General features: G+C 44.6%; 1 protein-coding gene across 2 annotated transcripts in view; it reads right to left on the reverse strand.

Moving 5' to 3' along the window:
• The window catches only part of Vps35 (Vacuolar protein sorting 35), a 58,723-nt gene that overhangs the window by 17,171 nt on the left and 18,312 nt on the right, over window positions 1-23,240 (reverse strand). For both annotated transcript variants that reach the window (XR_011511074.1, XM_070530882.1), the window contains exons 9-12: window positions 20,436-20,584; window positions 7,796-8,003; window positions 725-880; window positions 509-631 (exon numbers count right to left, since the gene is read on the reverse strand). Coding sequence is in view for 1 of the 2 variants with exons in the window: in XM_070530882.1 (XP_070386983.1) it covers window positions 509-631; window positions 725-880; window positions 7,796-8,003; window positions 20,436-20,584 (636 nt within the window). In the remaining variant the exon portion in view is untranslated. The remainder of the gene's footprint in view (window positions 1-508; window positions 632-724; window positions 881-7,795; window positions 8,004-20,435; window positions 20,585-23,240) is intronic.

A 23,240-nucleotide genomic window follows, 5' to 3' on the forward strand; every position in this document is an offset into this window, starting at 1 on the left:
CAGAAGGAAAGCTTCACAGTTAAGAAATTTCTCCTGGTGTGAGGATAAAACCTGGGACCAAAGCCTTTCCGGAGCAATCACTACCAAATGAGCTAACCAGGAGGCTAGCAGATCGCAGAGCAAAGGCAAATTAACGAACAATCTGAAGCATAGGGAGGTTAACTATGGCAATTCAGTTCTGTGGAAGGCCACAAGATGATGAAACGCTCGTGAAAGAGAGCTTTGAAAGAAAGGTTTGTAGCTTTGTGCTACAGTCAAGTACATGACGATTTTCCCTTTCATTACTTAATAGCTTGTGTGGCACTAGATCAACCCTACAGACTAACTGTAACATAGTGACCAAAATGTTTACAACACTCAGAGGGCAGGCAAAGAAACTGTCCTACTTAATAGCTTGTGTGGCACTAGATCAACTCTACAGACAAATTGTAACATAGTGACCAACATGTTTTACAACACTCAGAGGGCAGGCAAATAAACTGTCCTACCAATCCTGGTAATCTTTTACCTTGTCACTCAAGGAACGGTACTTGAAAGCCAGCTGATACGACTGGAAGACAAGTGGAGGCAATGTGTAGCGAATGCGCTTGTTGCCTCCACTGCCAAAGTGCTTCCTGGCAGTCATCACGATCTGTAAGTTAAACAATACATGTTGAAAAATGTTTCGAATCACAAGAGCAATGTGCATTTCTTTTTTTTCCAGCTGAGTGGCATTGATACAAACCAGATACTGTTGGTCAGGCGAGTCAGCCACCATGAGGTTTGCAAATCGCCCTACAAGCACCTGCTCTTCCAAGAAGTCCTCTGGGTCTTCCTCTTCGTCTGGCTGGTCTGGCTGGTCCTGAACCAGTGGGCTTATCAAATTGAGCACTTGATCTGCCTGGAAACAGCAAGCAAACCATTCGGTAGGCTTGAAGGGTTTGTGTTTGGCACAGCAGGTCAGAAGTCTGAATTACTTTTAATGTGGCTCATAAGCTACCTTGGTCATCACTTGGCACAGTTTCTCAGCAGAACATTATGCAGGTAGAAAAATTATTAATGATGTAACAAGAAAGAATTCGTGTACTGACTACATCAACTGGTACCTGATTTTGATTGCAGTCAAATGAGATATAATCATTATAAATAGTTAAGAAAGGTTTACCAAGCTCAGTAAGTTCTAATGATGACATATAAAATCAAAACTCAATTTAATGAAACCTGCAATGTAACAAACTACCATATTTTCCGCTCTATAAGTCGCAGTCCCCTCAAAACGGCAGTTTTTCCGTAAGAGAAACGTATAGAAGTCACACCGGTGTATAAGATGCACTTGTTCATTCGAGAAACAATTTAAAAAAATAATGTGATGTTTCATTTCGTGAATGCGGGTCACGCGCAAGCAATGATATGGACACTCCAGGCACATTTCTGCTGTTGTGATCACCACGATGTTCCGTATGAAGTCCAAGGGCGATAACATCGTCCCCGCACACAGTATGCTGCATGTGCGAGTGAAAGCGTGCAACGGTGAGCCGAAAGCGGGAAGGCGGGAAGGCAGCATAGCAGGGAAGGGGGGTGGCTTATACTCTGTTTGCAATTGCGCAGTTTGCACCTCTGTGCAAACTGCGCAATCCGCATTTTTTATGTTCCTGTGCTGCCCTCCGACGCAAGCCGCTGGAAACATTTTGCAAGGGTGCCGGGGATTTCGCCGGTTGATTTGTGCACCTGTGCCCATGTTGAGTGTGCGTCGGTTGTGCATTTCATGGATCGCGATTAATTATTAATGGTTTCTCTGGGGCAGCATGTCGTTCACCTATCGACTAAACTGGGTGAACAGGCCTGAGTATGCTGTTGTGGTAACAGTGTGGCCGAGAAAGGCACGCCGAGTTCCATCTGTCAACACGGCTGCCTTAGAGTTCGTTGTCACTGATGTCTGCGTTTGCACATTGCTTTCTGTATTCCTTTTACACATTCACTAAACATTTCGCATGTTCAAGAAGCCTTCGAGCGCAGCCTTCCAGGTTGGATTTACCAAAGCGGTGCATTTGTTTACATGTACAGCTTCAGATTGCTGTTAGCTACGGATATTGTAGAAACAGCACATCACTGATTCTCAAAAACTAACAGAAGATACATATTTGCGCATGTGGGCCGTATTGTTCCACCCCGAGAGGAGTCAATATCAGCAGCCGAGCCACTTAAACAACTGCAACTGTGATCCAGACACATATATATTACGGGCTGTTACTACTGATTCTCGCTTTTGTTTAACTTCATCATACTTACAGTTGGCGCATACTATAATGTATTATTAGAGAACACTGCTCGGCATAAGCCCTCATTTATAGGCCGTGTAGTTATCTCGCGAAAACGTGCATGCCATCGCTGACACCGTTGGTAACTGAGCGAGCTTATGCTGCTGTACCGAATGCACTGTCTCTTCTTTCCTGTTTGACGCAGATGTAAAAAGTGCTTCTCTGGAATTAAGAAATGTGTCAGCATAACAACACACACAGACCCACCATTTACACGAATGCGACTGGCAGTGCTGGGAACGGTGATCAAAGTACAAGATTTTGGCACAGCGTCGTGTCGCCGCTTGCCGCTTATTGTGTACATGCCATGCGAAGTGAAGAGTAGTTGTCAAATGCCACAACTGAACTATAAGAGCGGTTTCCTTCATCCTGATTGCTTATTTTTTAAGCTCAGGTCCATCGGTAGCGGGTGCACGAACTCAACGGGGTAAGGCCTAACCAACCTTCGCTAAACATGATCAACATTGGCTCAAACTTCACGTGCATGGCTTGAGAGGACTGAAGCTTTGTGCATTTCAACATTGAAGGCATGTCGACGCATGTTGAGTGCGAATAATTATATATACAAGGGAATGAGCTGCAGCTATAGCATTGTTGGTTCGACGGCTGATCGCGTAGGGTTCCATCAAGCTATCATGGTCTACACGCTGATTTTGTCGTTGCCGTCAACAAGAAAGCTCATCGTGCTGTATGACAACTCGCACCCATTTGTTGTGTCGTTGTCGGCCTATTATGATCAAATGGTCTCAGTGACACAGTGCTGAATAGTCGTCCAATCGCCGGCGTCAGCGTCTTGTCGGTCTCGTATCGACCCAGTGTTACCACGCCTTAAATGAGTATGTGAACTCAGGCATGCGCTGCCACCACATGCACCAGCAAGAGTGGGTTGACTCTGCAAGAAGACTGCGTCCGCAACGTGTTTTTGAACTGTCGCCCAAGTATAATGCAGGGATTTATTGATAAATTTGACAGCCGTCAATGCAGGACGGCAACTACGTGGTTCACGGTGCAGTCCGGACGAAGCCCTGGCCCTTTTCTGTTTTAAAGTGGAGTTGCAGTCTTACGCTACGCATGTTTTTGGCACCACACCGACGTCGAGCTACCAGTAGAGTTTCAACGTGGTACACAGCACAAGTGTTCACTGCAGTGAGCATCCGTACGCTTTTTTTTTCTTTCGGAGTACTTTCCCCCGATATCTAGCCGTGCGGCCACGCGTGCGTCCCTTCCAAAAGTTTCGCGACTAATCCGCTAGGGCAGGGCGCATGCGCCATCGCGTCGAGAAAAAGGCGGATTGTACAGTATAGTTTGCGCAGAGGTGCGCGCCGTATCTTGAAAGCAATCTGCAGATGCGACGACTTTGGAGTCGATCGACTCGGGGTCGGCCTGCCACTGCTTGCATTGCAGCTCCATCCTTCTCGCACAGCACTCAGCAACTCAACCCCGAGAAGAACCCCATACCTCCATAGCACGCACACAACCTGTAGCAACTGCCAGAGGAAGTCAACCCAGCACGCTTCGCGTGGCCATAGCATCCAACCCGATTCTGACGGCACTTTTTTCCAGAAAAGAAAAACATATACAAGTCACACCGTTCTATGAGACGCACCAAGGAAAAAAATTTAGAGAAAACCACGAGTTATACACCGGAAAATACGGTATTTGCGTTTCCCAATCTTAGATTTATTAAAAACCGTGTATGCATTCTTGTTTCTTTTTTTGCAGTGTTTTAACAAAGTAATCTCGTGACATGGTTTCAATTTAATGGAAGTTTCAGCCATTTCAAACATGTACTTGGAGCGTCTATGGCTAGTAAATCTAGCAAAAAGAAGTCGCAGTTTTGCCCAAGAGGCAAAGCATCGATTGCGATAGCAAATTAGCAGACAGCTATATGAATATGAAGAAAGGATAGTAGTTTTATCAACATTATAAACTTGTAAGCATTGCAAGTAAACATTGCATGCGAACATTGTAAACAGTGAATGCAAGGAGAAGGGTGGGGGGTGGGGGCACGAAATTATGATAGATGGATGAAAAACTTGATTTGGTCCTGCAAGTAGTGATAATTAACCACTACGCGGGCCGCTCCCACGTCCGGACCGGAAGGCCAAGCCTCACAGCCACGTCGTAAGCCTGCTGGACAGCCCAGAAGTGTTCATCCAGGTCCGGGCTGCTAAGTGCAGCCTCCCACCTGGACGTGTCCTTGATCGCCGAGTCTTCAATTCTTTCGCAAGACCAAAGCATGTGTTCGAGCGTGGCTAAAGCACCACAATCCTGGCAATAAAGCTCTGTATAAGTCTCAGGATAAAACATGTTCAGCCTCCATGGGCAAGGATAAGTACCAGTCTGTAGTAAGCATAATGTAAGTGCCTGAGCCTTGTTTAGTTAAGGATGTGGCAAACCGTAAACCCTGCGATTAAGAAGGTAATACTTCGTGATCTCACTGTTTGTGGAAGGGGAGTCTCTGTTCTCGGGGAGTATCTGCCATGTCGGTGAAACCCAAACACCAGCTTATAAATAATTTTGGCCTCCAAAAACCAAATATAGTCCAAGTTGGTCCAACAGTACTTTAGCTGAGCTGCTACATTTCAATCAAGAGAAACCATTTTGGTGACGTCAAAGTAAAAGGATAAAAAAAAATTCACTAACGATTACGATACTCCTTAATGCGAAATTTGAGCACAGCTGTGTGCGTGTTTTCATTTTGCGATATGTTGGCATGCATGGAAAATCTGTCTCTTGCAGCACTTTCAAATGGAGTGAGAGATCATTGCAGCACTTGCAGCACTTACAAATCGCTTATTGAGAGATCACGAGCCGGTGGCTCGTGGGTGAAACGTGGATACAATTTACAGCAGCCACCGCAGACAAACCTCCGCTCATGCAGCACTTTCTTTCCATACAAACAATGCACACTACTCTGCCGCCATCTCGTAGCCATCGTCGCCATAAAGCCCATCTTGTTCGGTACAGTAAAACCTCATTAAACTGTACCCGCTTAAACAGTAGTTTTGTTTTAAAAGTAGTAAAGTCAAATCCCCGACTCATCAACCACTGAACATCATGTGTTTTGTATCCGCATAAACCGTACCAGCTTATTGCATATGTATAGGTTAACGTGTAGTGTTTCCGATACTCTTTGTCGCGCAATCACGGTGGTGCGTCGTCCCCACCAGGCGGCTCGATAGAACAACAAGCATCAGATATTAGAACGGCCTCCAAGCGCCCTATGCGTTCGTGCGTGAAGCCACATCAAGTTCAACATCATTTCGGCGCTGTGCCACCTTGCCAGAGAGCATTGTGGCGTTGTGCAAGCTAGGACTCGCATCATGCTGAAGCTCGGATTAAAAAAAAAACGCCAGGTGCTCAGCATAGAAGAAAAATTGGACATCATTCGTGCAATCGAATGTGACACGAAGTCGGTGCTGGCACGCGACAGGGATATACCGTTGACTACGGTATGTGGCATTTGGAATAAGAAGAAGTTTCACGGCAGCGCTGCTATGACCACGAAGAGATGTCGGCTACAAGGTTCAACTTTTCGTCGTTGCCTCTGTTGTTGCCGAAGTGTCGTCTAACGACAGTGATGAGGACGACACGGAAAGCAACAGCATGGGCAATTCAGGCCCGACAGTGGCAGAAGCTGTGCGTTACGTCAGCCTCATGAATGCAATCGTCGCGACGGGAACAGCACCCCACAATGAAAAAGGCACCCCGCAACTTCTGCAGGGCTACCGCGTGCATGCACGGAGAATATGTACTAATGCCAACGAGGAATCAGCCATGCAAGTGTTTGCCGAGAAGAGAAGGCTGGCTGAAAAGCTGGTTCACAGGTTCAGTAAGTAAGAGGCCGCTGTCATCACTGCTAGGCTGCCACGGCATCAAATGGAGTGAAAATAACACTTTTGCTGCACGAAGTGAATACTGCATGTTTTTACGCTTTCATCGCACTCTCTCCGAGTTCCGTTTTTGACAGGTAAGTGGGCGATCTCGTGCTATTTCGGCTAAGCAGTACTGTTTAGTGCATACTTTTTCCGAGCTACAGCCACCTATGGTTTAACGAAGTTTCACTGTACTGCGCTTTTCCTCTCGCGCTTTTGCCATACCCTCCTCCTCCACTTTCCGCTTTATGGTTCCACTGCACCCTCCTCCTCGCGCTCTCTTTGCTATTGCTATCTTTCATCTTCTGCTGCCGCTCCGCATTTGCTTTCATTCTTTGCTCTGTTCGTTCACTTGGTTATGAGGGACAACGCTGATGCTCGCCACAGGAACAGGCACCTAAGAGCGATACTCTGAAATATGCTGAGCCAGCAGTGCCCTGCTGCTAGTATCGCTCTTTATGCTATTCTCCTTATTTGCTGATAGGGAATGAAATTAGTCTATGTCTCTGCAGCCACTTGGTTCACCAATATAAAATTTGAACAGGTTAGATGCCTTTGTCAGAACCACAAGAATGCAAAGCTTTCAAGGCATTCGTGCAGACATTGCTGCCCGACGCTGATGTTTTACCCTGTTTGCTGCACAGCACTGACATTCTCTTTCAGCTTTCCCCTGCTTCGCTTCTTCGAAGGTCTGCCAGGCATCTCTGGTGGTCTCGTCTCATCACCACTCCGATTTATACGATAAGGCTGCCTGTAAACACTTCCATGTGAGCACGTTCCTTCTTGCAATTGATGTGGGAGTCTATTGAATTGATGCTGGTGTCTATTGTGTTTGACCTAGAGTTCTGTGCACTGTGTTCGAGAGACGTCAGGCGAGATTTCCATGCGAGTGTGTTGTGCTGGGTATGCTCTGCTCGAGACCTGCCAGACAACCAACCCAGTAGTGTAGCTAAAGAAAGCTTCACTATAAAAGTGCCCATATGATAGTGTGCATACGTGAATTAGATGAACCAGGTGAGCAATGACGCCAAGTGCATTATCAATTGACCCAGACAAAAAAGGTGAACGGTAAGCATAAAATATTTATCAGATGTTTGCAGGAACAAAAATGCAGGTCACTGTACTAACATGCAGTTCCCATGAGCACTAGCAGTTCCCATGGCATTATTATGCAGTACAGAAAACATTGAGTGGAACAGCACTGCATTTTGCTGCATCTTCCGAGGACATTTTTCAGAACTGGTGCTAATCACAAGCCTTCAAGCAAATGGGTTTGCTTTGCATAATGGCTGGTTTAATTTTGTAAAAACCGCCTCTAGTCTCTACTACAACGCTGAGCTTAACGTCACTAAGTGTTCCTTGAAACACCTGCAATGCAGTTTCTCACATACAGCCTACCTAACAGCTGACAATGCTGACTCATTGCTACAAACAGCGTTGTTATATATGGTATTGCTATCAGCGGATTGCAATGTGGCTTATTCCATGCTCATAAATGTGTGTGCCAAGGCTTTCCAGGTGCTTGAAATTTCATGATAAAATATGGAGCTTTTTCTATTAATTATACTGTTAGTAGCCTTCAACCAACAATACTTCAAGCCAGAAAACATGCATTAATACCTGTTCTGGTGTTGGAATCAGAGTGTCATTATCAAGGGCACTGTTTACAAGAAAGCAGGCCATCACTTTTCGGCCACGGTAGTCACAAAGCTGCAGAAGACTTCCAAAGTGGCTGAGCTGCAGAATTGTCAGCAAATCATTGTATGACTGCACAGGTATCTTCAGCAGTCGCACCAACTCCTTTCCAACAGGTTTTGAGAGCTCCACTCTAGAGGAGAAAACAGGAATGAGATAGAAAGAAGGTCAGTGCAACAGGCTATAGCAAATTCTTATATTCATCAATTTTTTTATGTAAACAACATTCTCTACAATGAAATCAGCAAACACTTTTTAGCAATTATCAGCATCAGTGTTGCCATTTTTCTTGTAAAGATTTCACTAGAACATCATTGAAAACCCGTTGTAACCTGTTAAAGATTTTTGCAAACCTGCTGAAAATCCACTACATATGAACAATTTCAATAAGAACAGAAGCTATAGAAAATGAACGTTATTAACCCTTTGAAAGTTTTTGCCGTATATGTCCGGCGGCGGTTTTCTGTCCCGCAAGGTCTTTGCCGTACGGGTACGGTTTCAACCCTCCGTTCGAAATTTCGCGCCATAATGATGATGCGTGCTTACTGGGAGGTGCTGCCACCTCTTAGGACTTACAAGAAGCATTTGAAATTTGTGCTACCTTCTTGCACAAATAAGCAGAACTGATTTCTAGCTTCAGTGCATCACGCAGACTGCGGCAACACCCCTTTTGTGGTTTCGGTTTTGCCGCGTGATCGCAACAGAGGCCCGCGAAGCGTGATCTTTGTCTTTGTCGGCACTCTCTTGCAGGGGTTGCGGAAGTTGATTCCTATCTTGATTGGCGCTGCTCTTAGCTTGTTGATTATCGCCGTTCGCTAGGTATTCTCGCTCTTAGCGGCAACGCACTTTCGCGGTTTCGGTTCTGCCGCACGATCGCAATGAAGGCGCGCGAAACACGATTATTCTCTTTGTCGCCACTCTCTTGCAGGGGCGGCAGAAGCTGATTTCTATCTTGATTAGTACTGCTCTTAGCTTGTGGCACTGCTCTTAGCTTGTTTATCACCGTCGCTCACGAGGTATTCTCACTCTCTGCGACAACACGCTTAAGCGAGAGGGCGCCTCAGACCTCTGCCCAAGGCAGCCGCATGCAGAGAATACGTCGTGTGTGCCAACACAACTTGTCGTTCCAAGAGGAGAACAGACCCACGTTTTAGGTGTGCAGACTGCGATAAGGCACTGTGCATAGACACGCATTTCAAGGAGTACTGCACTCTGAAATACTATTGAACATGCTGCGGTTCTGAGTGATGCCGACACCAAAATACTGTTCCTAATTTTTTTTTACTATTTATTCCAGACTTTGCACATTCTGTAAATTCAAGATCCGCAATTAAGTAATTTGACCACCTGGGAAAGTTTTTTTTCAATATAATTCGACCCTCAAAGGGTTAAGGTCTACAAACACTTGGCATTATTTTCTTGCATAATTTCAGCAAGAACACTAGAAATCGGATAAGATTTGGTAAATATCCACCAAGAAAAACTGCAATGGGGAATAAGATGAAATATATTAAGGCCTTTTTACTTAACGCAAGCACTATTACATTGCTAATTATTCTGAAAATACAGTTATACCTCAATATAATGAGCTCTTAAAACATTTTTTTATGCACGAGATGTTAGCTTCATTTGTAGCAGAGTTAAATCACGTCCTGTTTCATCAGAATGATTACAGGCAAGTGATTCTTTAACAGCGCGATTCTTTACAGCCAAGGGCATCATCGATATTGTGGTTACTTGTGAAATGTTTTAGAAAAGGGGTAGCTCAAGGCGAGGATTGCTGTTAGCTCCTGCATATGACATTGCTGTATGTTTTTTCCTGAAAAATTTGAGTCATGTTTGTGAAGTCATTAAAGCTTGCTGCTGTATGAGCAGACTTACCATGCTGAGTGCTTTGTTCCACAGCCAGATGCCTTTTTCGTGTGCATTTTGTAATCATCTGTAGGAGTGCAATATTTACGCTGCAAAGGACTAAACCTGCCCTTGCCACCAGCGCCCATGTACTTTGGCTGGCACTGCTCTGCCTTTAAATATGTAATGCAGCTACTCTCTTCAGTTACATTTGAAGAAAAAAGTTCACCGACGATTACACTACTCCCTCATGCGAAATATGGGCGCAGCTCTATACGTGTTTTCATTTTAAAATATATTAGCTGGCGCAGACAATCTGTCTCATGCAGCACATTGCAAAGGGAGCAAAGCGTGGTGTGGCTGTGTCGCTAATCTGGAAATCATGAGAGCCAGCGCATCGGTAACGCATGGGCACAATTCACAGCAGCGGCCACCAACAGACCCCCCCACAGACAATGTGCACTACTCTGGCACCATCTCGTATGTATCATCGCCGCACTATGCTTTTCGTCTCCCACTTTCACAATACCCTTCTCTGCTTTGTGCCTCATGGTTCTGCTGCAACCTCCTCTTTGCTTTCCTCCTCGCGTCTTTCACCTTTCGCTGTGCTCGTTCGCTCAGTTACACTGAGGCACAATGCCAACGCTCACCCCAGGAATGGTCGCCTAAGAGCTGCGCTCTAAAAGACACTCAAAATTTGGTAAGACTTTAGCTTTGTACGTTTTCAAGCAGGTCACTAAGACAATTTCGAATTGAGATAACGACTAGCGGGAAGAGCATTTTGTCAACGTACGCAGCGGAATCGCATAAGCGGTGCAGCTCCAAGTTGTGCTTGTATTCACCTGTGCTTCTGGTGACTTCGGACAAGGGTACACATTTTTGTTAACAATTTCATGATTGCTCTTGATGAGGCGATTTTCACAGCGGTTATTCAGTGATGTCATGTGTATTCAGCAGTAGCAAGATCACTACAATGTGTGTCATAATCGCGCTGTGAGAGTCATTTGAGATATAAGTCTGCACCAACGTGTGCTGATTATTGAGGTATAGAAACAGCAATGCAGCAAGGGTAGAATTTAGAAAAAAAAATGATTGAGTCATCACATTAGTCAACAAAACAAAATAGCTGCTTAACACGAGCTCCACTTCGTAACTTGCAGTCATTAGGCTTGTCTGCGGGACGCATCTGGCATGTACGCGGACTAGTCTGTCCTAAACTCCAGTAACATAGCGTACATGTCTGCTCTCATAGGGGCCCACGCCTTTCCTGCAGCTGTCACCTTAGCAGAAGCTGTCCAGCACTTGAACAAAGGAGAAATTGTAGCCGCATACATCAGTCATCCTTGCTGCAAAGAGTTGTCTGCTACTGCACCGAAGCGTGCTTTCGTAAGTGCCCGGTAGATGGTAATCAGTGGCTCCTCTACAGGCACCCTGCAGATGCAGCCCCGACGAGGGTGCCTTTACCAGGGGCATGAGCGTAACCTGAGATTAGCAGCAGCAGCCATATAGAGTTACTAATACTGGCAGCAGCAACCAATGTTTTTAAAATGGTGACGGTGTCATTATACAGAGTCCGGCCACACTCTTTGCATTGTTTTGTTCTGGACCATTTACATTTCAACTGAAAACTGAGCTTATAGACATTAACTGCAATAAATCCATGTCCAAACCGCAAAACCTGCTGTGCTGTGGGGTGCAAGAGTGTTACAGCAATGCTCCAGGTACGCAGCTTTTAGGCACCCGTTCCTGCGGTGAGCGTTGGTGTTGTCCCTCGTAACTGAGCGAATGAGCACAGTGAAGGATGAAATAAAGATAGAGTGCAGTGTGGGATGAATGATGGCAACAGCGAAGAGAGAGCGAGGAAGAAAGTGGAGGAAGAAGGTGCAGTGGAACCATAAGGCAGAAAAGGGAGGAGGAAGGTAGGGCAAAAACGTGAGAAGCGTAGTGCAGCGCAAGACAGGCTTTGCGGCGACGATGGCTACGAGATGGTGCCAGAGTAGTGCGCATCGTCTGCATGGAAACAAAGTGCTGCATGTGTGGAGATCTGTCTGCGGCAGCTGCTGTGAATCGCACTCACGCATAACCCACACGCTGCCTCTTTTGATCTCTCGATTAGAGAGGCAGTCGTGCCACACTTCGCTCCATTTGTAACATGCCGCATGAGACAGATTATCCGCACTAGCTAATATATCCCAAAATGAAAACACATATAGAGCTGCACTCAAATTTCGCATTAGGGAGTATAGTAATCGTCTGCGAATTTTTTGCTGGCATGGATATCAGGGAAGCAATGGCCCAAACCCCTGAACCCAGCTGGTTCATTGAAGAAAGTCAGCTACATGTTTGGTATTTTCGTTGAACTTGTTCTGATGACAAATGGCCCATCGTGGAGTTACCTGTCCATTAGGTAGCACGTATTTTGTTCGGGAGACCGGGCATAATGTATGCGAAGTTGATGAAAGTAAATTCGAATCGCAACTGCTGCTGGGTGGCACTCGGACGTTAAAACCATGACTTAGGCCAACAGACATACCCCTGCTACGTTGCCAGGACTGCCATCAACAGGCATTAATTATAATGTTTTGGAACAAGCAAACACGCATGTGGTGTGGTGCTGACAGCGATACAATGGCGCCTTGCAGGCAGCCATCCCGCTGTAGATATTCTTTAAAAATCGTTTATGGCATTAGAGGAGTTCACATTCCAAACTATGGGCGCTATAGCGTAAAGCTATTCCAAACTTCTCTATTCCAATTCTGCAATCAGCCCTCCACAATTGGTCAAAAAATGTTCGGGCCACCCCAACTTCGCCTGTCTATCACACAACATCACGAAAATTGTGATAGCTACGTATCTACGACATGTACACACTAATAATACATGAACATATTGAAGAAATGCAAAGTTTATTTCTGATTCGGCGCCTTTTCGCCATTAGCCCTCTGTTATTCGTCAAACGTTTTCGGGCTGCACCCACTTCGCCTGTCTGTCACACGACGTCACAAAACTGTGAAAACTCACCGCGTCAAAGTGACATGTACACGTTAAAGATGCATTAATATGATGAACAAAACTGAAGTTTTTTTTTCTGAATAGCCAGTGACTGCCCCATTCCGAAAGGAATAGAAGATGGCTGCCCACCGATCGCTCAGGCACTGACTATTTCCACCTGCCAGAGAGCATGGATTTGTTTGCATAAAATAATCTTTTTGCATGGCAGTATAACATTATTGAGCCCTTTTGACACGCATATGACATCACTCTGCCAACTCTTCTTCGCTGGGGACCCATTTTATCGGCATTCTTAACTTTCCATCACACGCCACCGCAATTTTCAACCAGCCACCGCAAGCTAAGCAAGGCGAAGCAGACTAATCACAGACACTGGAACCACCCTCCTCATCTGGTTATCTATTTTTACCATGCTGGCTCGGCCCCACTGAAACCCTCTCCACTTGAGCATGCTCCTCGCCTCTTGTCAGCCAATCAGATAAGAAAAACCACTCAATCTAGGCAATCTTACTCCTTTTGAAAGCAAACAAAAGTGACCTCCTATAAAGGAGGAGAACATTTGATTGGGCTGTTCAGACAACGCTGCGGGTCACCACCCAATGCTTGTGTCGGCAGTTACGTAAATTTAATGTCAGAAGATAGGAATAAAAACAGATTGGAATAATTTTACATTATAGGGCTCTATGTGTCTTTCCTCACCTGCCAAGTGGTTACTTGTACACATGACAAACTAATGCATTTTGCAAAGCAACAGACAATATTTAGTGTGCTTCACCTTGGTAAAAACCTGTAATAAGGTGAAACAAACTGATTGGACAAAGGCAAGCTTAGTACGTATACAGTTACCACCCCAGTGACAGTTGTCAAAACGTCATAGCAATACATTGCGTATGCTTGATCGTGTAACACCGCTGTATTGCGGTGAAGATGACTTTCGGGAACCGGCAATATGCAACACTTCAGACTCTGCACATGCTTTTCACGATTCGAAACCATCCGCGAGGATAATGACGACATAGTCGGTACCATTGCTGACAGCGGCGAATCTTTTAAATAAAAAAAACACGGCAGCTAACATCAGGAAGCTTGATAGCAAACGTCGCGGCAGCTAGGCCTAATGACAGCACAAAACGACTACTATGGTTGCCAGTGGACCGGCATGCGAGAGCACTGTTTCGAGCGGGCAAATAATCAAAATGGCGGCGATGGTGGCTTCAATTGATGCCACTTCTATCTTGCGGTCATGGCAAAATGTTAGAAAAATCGGATGTCGCAGGATTGTGAGCGTCTGAAATTTCAGAAGTCTTTGTACATTGGCTTTAAGGGGTACACGGCGATGCCAGGAAGGCGTCAGGCATCAGACATCTAAAAAAAATTGGGCGTTGGCTGTATAATGAATTCATGATATAACAGAGCATTTAACTCTTTATAACTTCTTGTCCATAGAACACCATGCTATTTTGAACCTCAATATAATGAAGTATCTATATGCAATTTTAATATAATTAAATTTAATTGCAGCAATACTGAGGGCATAAATGAAAACTGTCACGGACATAGATGGTCAAATGTATGGATTACATGTGCTTGCTTGCTAACGCACCTCTCGAATTGCATGCCGCGCAACAGAGAGAAGCCACAGAAGCAGAACAGCACTTTCGCTGGTAGCTGCGCATTCAGCTGATCATGGCGTCCAAAATCTCACAGCACTCATTTCCTGATTTTATCGGTCACAAGTGGCAAGTGTGGTGCCAGCGCAGCCCAACACGCATTCTATGCCGCATATAATTCTGCATTCCAAGTTTGCATCGCGTAAGCACCTGATTTGGTGTTTGGTTGTGGCAAATATTCCTGCCTCATGTGGCAATAACAATTAATTGAATTCTGCGGTTTTACGTGCCAAAACTACAATTTGATTATGAGACCCACCGTAGTGGGGGACTCCAGATTAATCTTGACCACCAGGGGATCTCTAACATGCCCCTAATGCAATGGACACAGGCATTGTTGAATTTCACCCCCAATCAAAATGCGGCCGCCGCGGCCGGGATTTGATCCCACGACCTCGTGCTTAGCAGCACAACATCATAGCCACTAAGCCACCGCAGCAGGAGGCAATAACACTGATAAAAATGAGCAGCAGTAATGGTACTGAACGCAAACCCTATCGTCACCATGTTCTGTACAAAGTCCATGTGTGATAAAATCCTATCTCGCCCTGCACGTCACATGCTGTGGGTGCGAGGATGAGCTGAGCAGGATGGCTGTGGCCTCGCATGGCTGTCTGCACAGCCAAATGCATACGTGAACTGCATGCACTATCTTGTAGGTGATCTGTGGTGGGTACATATGCTAGAAGAGTTGCGATGGCTGGTGGCTTCATGTGCTCTATCTTTCTGCGCATTTAGTTCTCAAGGTCACGCAAGACTCAGATTACAGAGACACATTGAAGCAAGAGGCAGACGAAGCATTCGCTCCCCTCTCCCTGTGCTCGTCATCACACCAGCATTGTGGTCATGGAGTATGATAAACAGGAGTGCCAACTCGACTGATAAGGCATCTCAACTTTTGTCCTGCTGAGCCAGCTGCTTTGTGCATCATGTTCGATAAAAGTGTTTTTCCGATTGTGAAAGAAGCCTGCAAATACACGTAAAGTGCCTCGGGCAGGAAGTCGCGCGCCGATTTTGTGTGTATTTGCGGGATTCCTTCACGCTTGGAAAAACACTTATGTAGCACATACTGAGCAACAGAAAGCTTTATCGGGAGTTTTACTTGCTGCTCTACAATTTTCTCATTGACACCCTTCATCTAATCATAACATTTCAGAAGTTGATTAATTAGTGAAGACTATGTAACTAGGCGAAATGTAAGATATACCCTGAGTATCTCCAAGAGACGGCAAACAACATTACCTTGGTTCTGTCTAGGTATGTGGCATTCACATATTTTTAAATCTTTGTGTATCATAGTTGGGACACCCTGTACACGGAAAAGACGGTAATGAGCTTATAAATAGGAACTGTCCAAACTGACACTGCCTCAAGGGGCGTTCGAAGAGCTACATGACGACAAGCCACAGACTTGCTTACAAGTATAGTTACTCCACTGGATGAGACATCAGCGTTGTCAGTCTTTCTGGAAGATGGCATATCACCAAAGGAAGTTCAGTTGTTTCGAGTTTAGATGCATCTCCTGGATACAGAACACTTTAGGCTGATATTCAGAAAGTATTTTAGTGATGCCATCCAGGTTGCAAATGAGACCCCTCACATTCCAATACATTATCTGTACCACCATAGCAATAATAAAATAAAAGTGTTCCGTGCACCAGGGAAGCGTTTATGTTTATGTTCACTGGTTCTTGAACCAGTGAACAGTGATCTGGTTTTTCATTGTTGTTGCAATCATGTGAACTGCGGCGCTGAGTTGGCACCAAAGGAGCTGGAGTTATGTCTATAGCCTCCTGGGAGGCGCTAGATGCCTGCTCCTGCAGGCTCTTCGTTCTGCGTCAGGCCTCGCCTGATGAGAAGATACCTTCTGGCCTGATAGTCCAGGAGTCACCGAGCTCTGTTGCAGAGCAGGTGGAGTAGACTTAGCTACTGCCACTATGAAGGCAGGTGTGACGCTGTCCCCTGACATGCCACATCAGCACAAGCTGTCCTTTTAGTCCATACTGTGACGGCCCCTTACCCAATGCCTCATACGAGGCCTGTAAGGAAATTTTAAATAAATAAAAAAAAATAAAGGATAAGACAAGCTGAGCACCTTTTCTGAGCTTCGTTGAATGAGATTTTCTTTTACTTTCAGAGTGACCATTTCTTTTTCTTTTTCATGTTAGACAAAATCTTGAATACGCCACGTGGTCATCGTCACAGTTTACACAGTGGAATGCAGCAGCAAAATCACCTGCGGGGAGGCCTTGGGTCCCACATTTTGCACATGTGAGTAGACCATGGCAACTCTGTGAGTCATGGCTATACTTCTGACATCTGAAGCATCTACACGGGTTTTGATGCATCCAGTTTCAAAGCTTTCTGGCAGAATACTGGATGAAAATGTAAGAATCAAGTGTTTTGCAGGAATCTCTGTTTTCTTACTTTATCACAACCTGTCACACGTCTACTACATTCTGGTCTTTGGAACTCTCCAGGAGCTCTTTGGTAGTAAGAACAAGCAGATAAGAATTGAAGATAACGCCTCGTAGGGTGTTCAAGGAGTGGTGTGGAGTAGCAGTGACTGGGATGTCGGGAAAGAGTACAAGTTTCAAGAGCATTTCCTGCTGAAGCTTGTCACGTAGCTCCAGATGGAGGTCACCACTGGCCATTTTACTAGCTTTATACGCAGGTCCAATTGTTTCGGTAAGGCTCTGTGCGACAAGAAATGGCGAGATTAGCTCGTCATTTCTTGGAATAGGAAATGGAAGAGAATAGGAAAGGAAAAGTTGTGAAGCGGTACAGAGAGATGGTATTGGGCTTAAAAGAATAAAAATAATTGCCCTGCCTGCATTACCCAAGTATCACAGGGGTGTAAAGAGGGGCAGGAAAAGGCAACCACTGATTTCCCCCGTGTGGGTTAGTACTGGGATGCTGAAAACATGAAGTGGAGGTCCAAGAGGTGTGTTGCCTCTGCCGAGGGGCCATAAAGGTCCAAACACCCAGCATAGGCTCAACCCCCAGGATCCCCTATTCTCCAGACTAGGCTAAGCCGCACATGGCTACACATAGGAGGGTCCAACCCCCATGTGCTTGGGTCTGTGGTGTTGCAACACACCAAATGCCCACTTACGCAGATGTCCCTGCGGGGAAAACCGCAGTATCATGGTGAGCTGAAAGCCCAGTATTTCAATGGAGATGCCAGCCAACGAGCAGTGACAATTATGCCATTCTGAATTTGTAGGTGTGTGTAAATATAAAGATTTTCTAATACGAATTGAATACGAAGACTTAGCTTCAAGTACTGAATATGCACATGCATTTTTAGTAAGTTGGGTTTTAAGGCGAAAGCCTTAAATGTCTGTCTCAAGGTTGCATTGTGAGGTACAGAAAATATCACGTGACCCAAGGAAGGCCAGCAGCGAACCAAAGCATGTCCAGCCGTGCAAAAGAGATGATCAATGAGTAGCAAAGTTAATTAATGATTGATTAGTGATTGGATTAGGTTGGATTAGGATGCATTAAGGTGTATCAAGGTGGATTAAGGTCGATTAAGGTGGATGAAGGAGGATTAGGGTCGATTCATGTGTATTAGGGTGGCTTAAGATGGATTATGTCGATTAAGGTAGATTAAGGTGGATGAAGGAGGATTAATATGCTTTACAAGGCTTTTGCCTTCACATCTCTTAGGCGATAGCTAAAGACACCTAAGAATTTTTTTAACATGTTGGAACATCACAATTCCATTGTTAATGGCAAAAATGAGACAAGTCAGCCGTTATACTAAAATATTGTATATTTGTCTCCGGTTAACTTGGAAAATTGAGTAATTCCCACCAGATGTCTGTTCTCGCCTACCTGTGCCTGATCATCAACATCACATGCCCGTAATCTCGGAGGCGTTCCACCCTGCGTTAGTCATCACTCATCGCATCTGCTGTCAAGCAATAAGCCCAGGACTGGGGATGGCACTGCAAATTAGTGCAGCCGCACTGTCCGCAAACCAGTGTCCCTTGCTATTGATAAACTGGCTTTCCCGCACAGCTTGGACGTCCAGTGGATAAGCGTGCTTTACAGGCGAAATTTCACCAGCAACACAATATTACCAAAAAATTTAGCACAATATCAGCCACATATTCTTAGATTAGTCACAAACAAACGGTAAGAACCGTGTTTGCTCCTGCATCACCAGCAATATATTCGATTTGTTTCGAATATTCGCATCCAACTGCATATTCCAAAATGTTCGAACATCTAGTTCCCAAACCGAATATGAACATTAAAAATATAATATTCGATATGATTCGAAATTTTTGAATATTCGCATTTCGAATATTCGCGCACCCCTATGAATTTTTCCCTGCATGCTTTGTCAACATAGTAATCAGCCTTCTAAACTCCCATCATGTCCCCAAACTTGAAGGCATCTTGCTAGCACATACCTCAGCTGTCCCAGCTAAATACACTGCCCAAGAGCCTGTTGCTGAAAGCTTACCGACCGTGCATGGCTGTGCCGAAGTACCACCTCTTACTCTGTTGATCTAGGAGCATCATTATCGTGGTTGAAATGACGTTATCTACTAAGATCCTAAAAATCTACTGAACGGAAGAAGACCTCATAGGTTCTGGAGCCTTGAATGATTAAATGAAGAATCAATCGTGTGGTTATCAGGTCTCGATGACAACCTTCTCGGTAGAAATGGAACAAAGAGCACAGACTTTACAACCATTACATTTCTCCAGTTTCCAACTGACTTTATTACAAGATGAATCCAGCACAATGTACGAATGTTTTTGCATGCATGCATTTATAGATGTGTCAATGCAAAAGTGACTACACATGCTGCCTGCACTTTGTATGTTGATGCTGCCACATACTTATGCAAATGCCAAACACGCCAAAGCTGAATTCTGCAAAAAGTGCCTACTGTCAGCCACTGTTCTTTATTTACTGCATAAAATCTTGCATTTGCATACCAATCCTTATCTAGATGGATGAGGAGCATGCCATTCAGCTCTTTTGGTGATAGAGTTAAATCATCTTGAGCTAAATCTGCTGCATGTCCAATTTACTGTGGTCTTTTCATTTAAAAAGAACATTCACTGGATGGTTGCACTGTTTTGCAGTAATGTGGCCCTGCAATTGAAGCTACAGTTGGCATAAGCCAATCAGCAGCATCATCACCTGAGTGCAATCCACCTTGCATTGTGTCCATTTGCGTCATATCATCACCTGCCGAGTCTCAAGTGCCAAAACTTCATAGTTTTCATCCCAAGTCAAATTATTCTTAAATGTAGTATAGCAATGCGTCTTTCTTTTTTGATAATGTTTTGTTCAAACATGGTATTTATCTAAGTATAACAAATGACTTTGACACAATCAAGCGTATGCTGTGTTCTTGAAAGCCATGTCATGTAAGAAGGATATTAAATTTGCTAAGCAATTAAATTTAGAAAACAGTTGGGTACAGTTTAACAAATCTTTCAAAAAATTAGAAGGTTGTAGAGCATAGATGAAAAGATGAGCTAGTGCCAAAAACTGTTCAGACATCTTTTTCTAAGCACTAAACAAAGTCAAAAATAAAATAACCATTGACATTAGAAGCTTGTTTACAAATGCATCAGGCAGGCACAGCCTAACCATTCATTTCTTGTCGCCATGGTGCTCATGCAGCTGTAGTCATGTGCAGTAAACAATAACCATTATAATTTCTTACTGCAATGTGCTGCATGTATTCTTTCAAGCAAGTACAACTTTTTTGAGCTTGATTACGGAAACACTCTACATCTTTATAACAAAGCTTCCATATTTATCTTCAATGTCAAACGTTACTGCTAGCTAGATAGGTGATTTAAACAGCAACATATTCTTTCTTATGCAAGACTGCCTACAATGACACCATGTTCAAAACACTGAGTTCATCTCCAATTTGTGAAGCGCACATTTTTTATTTTTTTTTCAGCGATACTTTCAAGCTATTTTTGATATGTCATTTCACATACTGCAGCTCTTTTTGCTGCTCAAGAGGAGAGTAAACACTGTTTCATACCTAGTTATGCCAAGCTTGATGAAGATTTCCTCAGTTGTCTGAAGCACTTTGTCGACATAGTCAACTCTTTCTCGGTAGCATTTCAAAGCCAGGTGAATTAAGGAAACTTGCAATGACACGATGTCTTCTGTTGGCATGTCCTGCCTCATCTTCAAAGAAAAAAAAAATTATGTGCAGCATTTCTGTAGATATCATACGCAGTATTTCTGTACATTTTGTGAGTTGTTTTTATACACAAGACCTTCAGAACCAATCCTGCAAACATAAAGGGTTTAGTCAAACTTTACAAGCTTTGATACAGACAAGTTCCGAGGATGTGCACAACCAAAAGCTTCGGAAAAAAAAAAGGCTAAGTAAATGCAAAGCTTTTGCAACACTGTCCAATTCACTCAGGCCCCACTCGTGGTGACACAAGTGCCAGCATAATTCGTTTCATAATGCATGTGATAAATTCGTTATTTTTTATAATCATGTTCGACAAGTAAGAGCTAGTCATTTGTATATTTGTAGTATTGTCAATAGTTCAATGTGCTCTTGCATTTTTTTGCTGTAATCAAGATGTAGTATTATCTGTTTTGCTGCCACTGTCCCTTGTACATCAAAAAGGGGCATGGTTACTCCCCAATCCAACGTCCGGGTTGACTTTTTGACCTCATATCTCTCAATGCAGAATAAAGTAAATCTGAAAAAAGCAAATCTTGCTATATAGGCTGAGGGGTTGTCTATTGTTAAAAGTGGTTCTAAGCCAACTAACAGAGATGCACATGTGCCAGTAAGGAAGCTAATAGGCCTATATTCTTAAACTCTTCAACACCTCCCTTATTATGGATTATTATTGACACATCAACTCTTCAACGTCTCCCTTATTATGGATTAATATTGACACGTGTACTTGTTGTCCCTAAGGCATTTAGGCAAGGATTGTCTTCATTTTCCCTGCAAAACGACATCCTCATAATAGCTCACCAGTCCATGCCAACTACCTTGTTGTTCCCTCAGCACTGCATCCAGAAGCACTGCACGCCTCACATGACAATCCAACCGCTGGGCACCTCAAATTCTCCGAGACGCTATCGAGGATACAAGAGAAGTACTAGTGGCCACGCCTGACCGCCGACATCACCCACTACACCAAGACATGCCATGACTGCCAGCAACGAAGGACACCACTGACAAGGCCAGCGGATTTACTACAGCCGATCGAGCCTCCTTGCCGAACGTTTCGGCAGATCAGGATGGATTTGTTGGGACCCTTTCCGACGTCAACATCTGGAAACAAATGGATCGTCATGGCCACTGACTACCTTACCCACTACACCAAAACAAAAGCCCTGCCCAAAGGTAGTGCAGCGGAAGTAACCAAATTTTTCATCAAAAACATCTTGCTACAACATGGTGCACCAGAAGTCCTCATTACTGACAGAGGAACAGCTTTTACAGGTGAGCTTACTCAAGCTATACTGCAGTAGAGCCAGACAAGCCACAGGAGGTATTGGAATGCATCATGTAACCGCGCAAACAACAAAGGACAAAGAAGGAAACACACATGACAGGAGCGGATGTCTGCACCTGGCCTGTGTGTTTCCTTCTTTGTCCTTTGTTGTTTACGCGGTTACATGATGCATTCCAATATCGACCACCAACTAGCCCGCCTATCCCTGTTAAAAAACCAACAGGAGGACAACTACCTGCAACTCGCAGATGAATGGTCTTACGGAGCAGCTGAACAAGACCCTCGCCGACATGCTTGCAATGTACGTCGACGTCGAGCACAAGACGTGGGATGCCATCCTGCCATATGTAACCTTCGCTTACAACACGGCAGTGCAACAAACAATGCAGATCACACCATTCGAGCTGGTTTACGGAAGAAACCCAGTGACAACTCTCGATGCCATGCTGCCGCAAGTCACCTACAAAGAGAATATTGACGTCATCGCCTATTTCCAGCACGCTGAAGGAGCCCATCAGCTCGCCCGCCTGCGCATCAAGAACCAGCAGAGGACCAACCGCCGGCACTACAATCTTCAACGATGTCATATGGAATACCAGCCCCGCGACTGTGTTTGGGTCAGACTCCAATACGCCGACGACTTTGAGAGAAACTGTTATGACGCTATTTCGGGCAGTACAACATCAGCCGACGTATTCGCGCACTGGACTATGAGGTCGTGCCAGACGGCACTTTGCAACCACAGCAGCGCCACGCATGACCTGAAGTCGTCCAAGTGGTGTGTCGTAAGCCTTTCTATACCCGCTGACAAACTTACGGACTTTTCGTTGCTTATTATGCGTGGTTTTGTTTTCACTTTCATGTTTGTAGCATCGGGACGATGCTTTTTAAGGATGAGTTATTGAAACGTGTACTTGTTTATCTTTCTCTGCTGACCGCTTTTCATCGTCTAACAAATGTTATCACTCGGCACAGGGTGTGCCTGCATGTATCGGAAGTTTCTCGAATGTTATCTATGATTCTATCCGCTGTCTGTTGTCACCGAACCTCGTATAATCTGATTGTATGCGCGATGCGAATTATGCAGTACTTTCTAGGATACACACGGGCACCAGCAATTACTCTGGAACATTCGATGACTCGTGTATAAAAATTGATGTGCTTGACCCGCAGATCAGATTTTCAACGATCACAGACTGTGTTCACCACTATAGTTGTGCTTTGAGTTTGTTGCTTTTGTGGGCACAGGTTTACCGAATAAAAAGTTAGTTTCGTCGTACAGTTTTCTGGCTGTTTTCTTCATAGTCACTACAACATGACAATATTGTCACGATTCACAAGCAGCAAGAACT

This window comes from Dermacentor albipictus, chromosome 1 (genome assembly GCF_038994185.2).
Source record: "Dermacentor albipictus isolate Rhodes 1998 colony chromosome 1, USDA_Dalb.pri_finalv2, whole genome shotgun sequence".
NCBI lineage: Eukaryota > Metazoa > Arthropoda > Arachnida > Ixodida > Ixodidae > Dermacentor > Dermacentor albipictus.